Source organism: Sinocyclocheilus anshuiensis, unplaced genomic scaffold, assembly GCF_001515605.1.
Source record: "Sinocyclocheilus anshuiensis isolate Anshui unplaced genomic scaffold, SAMN03320099.WGS_v1.1 scaffold175, whole genome shotgun sequence".
NCBI lineage: Eukaryota > Metazoa > Chordata > Actinopteri > Cypriniformes > Cyprinidae > Sinocyclocheilus > Sinocyclocheilus anshuiensis.
The window spans coordinates 864,689-868,944 of NW_015548208.1; the positions used below are offsets into that span (position 1 = coordinate 864,689).

Sequence of the window (4,256 nt, forward strand, 5' to 3'; positions counted from 1 at the left end):
ACCAGTCTTTTATAGAGCGCCATGATTACCTTCAAGGTGTGCAACCACTCCCCTCAGCCAAATTACCTGTAACTCAGAAATAACCGGTTACTTGCTGGAACCGTCACAATATTATGAAAGCAAAAAGCAGAAAACAAGACCAATAACCTTGATTTATTAACCTATTAACACAGTATACCCCATTTCCCCATGATATGTACTTACAAGTCATTTGCCCACCAGCAACTATAGTTGCCGCTTGAACTTTTGACTAAGTATACAAAAAACTATAGATCTCCTGGAAGATTTGTTTTGTTTGGATGATTCTAGAGACCTTCATGATTATGTAGATATATATATATGTCAACAAAAAATAATTGTGAATTGGTGGGTTTTTGTTAAATGTGAGCCAAAATCATCACAATTAAAAGAACCAAAGACTTAAACTACTTCAGTCTGTGTGCATTGAATTTATTTAATACACGAGTTTCACAATTTGAGTTGAATTACTGAAATAAATGAACTTTTCCACGACATTCTAATTTATTGAGATGCACCTGTACTTATTAGTAACATGAAAATTACATTTCTTTGGGAGGTTTTGCCTTCGCCATGCTTCCTGGAAGTAGGGGTAGGAACTTGACAGCCTCATGTGACAGGAAGGAAGTGAATACCTTTTTTTTTTTTTCTTGAAATCCTTTATTTGGTTGTTTGCTTGCATGTCATTGAGAAATAAAACATGGATAACATCTAGAAAAATACTTACAAAAGGAAAATGACAACTATGAACTGCAGCACCTATAGTTGCCGGTGGGCTTAAATGGGTTAACATTTGCGTAACCAAGAAAAAATAAAGTTTTTAAAACATTTTTAAAAAGTTCGGAGAACATTCAGAAATAACATTTTCATAACTTAATGGGCAGTTAGCAAACTTTCTTAAACACATTTTTGCTTTGCTGGGTGAAATCCACAAAACCTAATTTCAATAAACCAAAAGGGGACGCTCACTTCAAAAATCCACCCAAAATAATATATACCTCTGGTATATACTGTAATTTTCAGTTTACTATTTGAATGCAAGTCTTATTTTGCATCCCAGCTAACAGGGAACGCTGGCAATGTTCTCTCAAATGTTCTTCCAATAACATTAATGTTCGGTTCAAAGTTGTCTGGTTGTTTGCTTATATAACGTATACATTATTTATACATCATTCATGGAACTTTATTTCTGAGTGTTTTAGTTGGACATTTCCCTAATGTTTTTCAAACGTTATTACTTACTACTTGTTACAAAACATTTAGAGAACATTTAAAACAGTGAAATTATAAAATGGCGCATTTCCTTAATTTCCCCTCCCCAATGATCGCATAACCAAGAAATAATGTTTTTAAAATATGTAAAAAAAAAAACACGTGGATGTTCTGAATGTTCAGAGGACGATCAGAACCAATGTTTCCATAACTTGACGAGAACATTAGGAAAACGTTCTTAGAATATATTTTTGTTAGTTCAGATTCTGTTCAGGATTGATAGTGTGCCAGTTGAGATGAAGCATTATTTATTTTTCTTGGCACAGTGTTTGTAAAACTGCTCAGCCTGATGCATAATAAGCTTCTCAATAATTGCACCACTGCCTACAAGTGATCATTTTATCAAAGCTGGCATGCAAACATAGATGACACATGGCAAAATAATTGTTGCGGTCTTGGATGTCTTCAAATAGGTCATGCTATTAACACAGCATTGACAGCAAGGGAATTAACCTGGGCTTGTCAGTGACACTTTGCCATAGTAAAATATGATAACAATGCGATCACACCTGAGAGACCATACCTGTAAATCCCGCCCATATGCCCATGGGTTTACGGATACTGCCTGTGTGTCGGCAAATGCTTCACTGCCGGTATTTAGATATGACATATGAGAATGCAAATGAAGAAATTTGAAATTGAGATTTACTAGGAACTCTTTTGTAGAAGAGGGAGGATCAGCTCAGGTGTTTCAACTGTTAACAAGATCACAGCAGTCTATTTCTCTGAGGAACCAGTGGTTGGATGCTTCAGTGCCCATTGTAAGTACTCATCACTTCTAAAACAGACTGTTAAACTTAAAGAAATTAAGCTTTTCTTGTATTTTTAGATCGTTGGTATTTTGACAGATACTTAGAAGCAAAACTGCGTTAAGAAGCTATTCTCAGAGATATATTTAGAATTATTAGTGTAAAAAATTATTGTTGCAATTAGCTAAATTTGATTTCATAGCCTAATACAACTTCACATTCAAGTTGAGTGAATGTAATGTTTAAGCACAACCACTTTAAATTGAGTGAATGAACTGATTAAAAAACATATATATGTACATATATATATATATATATATATATATGATTTAGTTTTTTAAGAAATAATCTGACCAATAATATAAATACAATACTGATATATTAATACTGTTGAAGAAAACTGTATTAAAAATATATTTGAATTGTAACTATATGTCTTTGTCTATTACTATTATTATTAAAAATAAATATTCAACTGGAACAGATCCATCTTGGAATTTCACAAGTGTTGAAATGTACTGATTAAACAGAGATTGCGTGCAGACTGCAGTGTTTGAAGTGTGTGAATAACTTTAATGGGGTTATTGTGTGAAATCAGGTATAACAAACCAAACCAGGTCGTGCCTAAAATCCCAGGAATTCATGTCAGGGTTTAAAGCAAAGCAGAAAACAAGAAGAGTATCTAAACTCCCATCAGTTAGACAAATGTTTTAGCACATCTACTTTGCATGTGTGCTTTCTAATACATTTTTCTTCATTCCTGCTGCAGGAACAACCATGAGCAACCTTTACTATGGCTCGAGTAACACTTCGAGTGGCAACTGCACCAATGTGGACGATCTTGTGAAACGCTACTATCTCCCCACCATGTACAGCTTAATCTTCATTGTAGGTGTTGTGGGTAACATCACTGCTCTGCTGGTCTACATGGTCAAAGTTCGTCCCTGGAAGAGCAGCACCATCATCATGGTGAACCTAATCATCACTGACCTCCTCTTCATGATCTGCTTGCCCTTCTTGACCTACTACTATGTCCTTGATGACTCGTGGACGCTGGGCATCATCATGTGTCGCTTCACGCGTTTCATCTTCCACTTCAACCTCTATGGCAGCATCCTCTTCCTCACCTGTCTGGCCATTTTTCGGTACGTGGCGGTCGTGCACCCGTCACACGGACACAGCATCAAGCAGAAGCGTTGGGGAACGTTGGCTTGCGTCCTGGGTTGGGTTGTGGCGGTTGCAGAAATAAGTCCGGTTTTTAACCTTTTTGACACGGTCAGGCACAACAACAAAACTTACTGCTTGGATCTCGCGAGTAACAATCCAGAAATCATCTGGCCGTACAGTTGGGTGTTGACAGTAGTTGGATATCTGGTTCCTCTAATCGTGGTCTGTCTTTGCTATTGGCGCATCATGAAAGAACTAAAGAAGGGTCCTCATATGGGAAGCACCAAACGAGTTCGAGCGAGGCGACTCATTGTGTTGATTTTGACGTGCTTCATTGTGTGCTTTTTTCCTTTTCATGTGCTACGAGCTTTGAGGATCTACACGAAACTCACTCCGGAAAGCAACTGCATGCTGGACCGCTGCGTTCATGCCGCCTATATTATCTCAAGGCCGATCGCTGTACTCAACATCATTTTCAACCTGCCGCTCTACACGTTGTCGGGGGATTGTTTTAAGCAAGCCTTCGTGGAAATGTTCAAATGTGATCGGCTCATGTCGAAGACTAAGGGGGTCGTTAAAGTGGCTGTGATCAGCAAACCTGCAACCAACATCACATATGAGAAAAGCAGCTGAGACTTATGCTGGTGTTTGAAATATACACTAAACGAACGAGCCAAAGTCAAAGTCACTGTAAAATAGTTGATATATAAAGGGATATTCCACCCTAAAAGTACTTTCTGTCATCAGTTACTCACCCTCAAGTTGTTCCAGACCTGTAAGACTGACTTTCTTCCGCTGAATGCAAAAGAAGATATTTTGAAGAAGCAACATTGGACCCTATTCACTTGTTATTGTTAACTAAAGCTAAAAACTATAACTGTAAAAAAATCCTTTTTGTTCATTAAAGTAAAGCTGAAATTAAATAAAATATAAATATTAGAAGAAAAACTCAAACTTAAAAAAGTTAAAATATTAAAATTAAGAAAATATAAAAATAATAGATCTTTTATACATTTAAAATAATGTAATTTATATAATGTAAGCTAAATA

At 36.4% G+C, this 4,256-nt stretch overlaps 1 protein-coding gene across 1 annotated transcript; it reads left to right on the forward strand.

Moving 5' to 3' along the window:
• The first annotated feature begins 2,023 nt into the window (after positions 1-2,023).
• Positions 2,024-3,875, forward strand: LOC107653668 (2-oxoglutarate receptor 1-like). The gene is made up of 2 exons (XM_016440446.1): positions 2,024-2,051; positions 2,809-3,875. The coding sequence occupies exon 2, from the start codon at positions 2,817-2,819 to the stop codon at positions 3,837-3,839; it is 1,023 nt and encodes a 340-aa protein (XP_016295932.1). The 5' UTR covers positions 2,024-2,051; positions 2,809-2,816; the 3' UTR covers positions 3,840-3,875.
• The last annotated feature ends 381 nt before the right edge of the window (positions 3,876-4,256 follow it).

Coding starts and splice junctions, on each gene's coding strand:
- LOC107653668 (XM_016440446.1), top strand. CDS start 2,817: ATGAGCAACCTTTACTATGGCTCGAGTAACACTTCGAGTGGCAACTGC.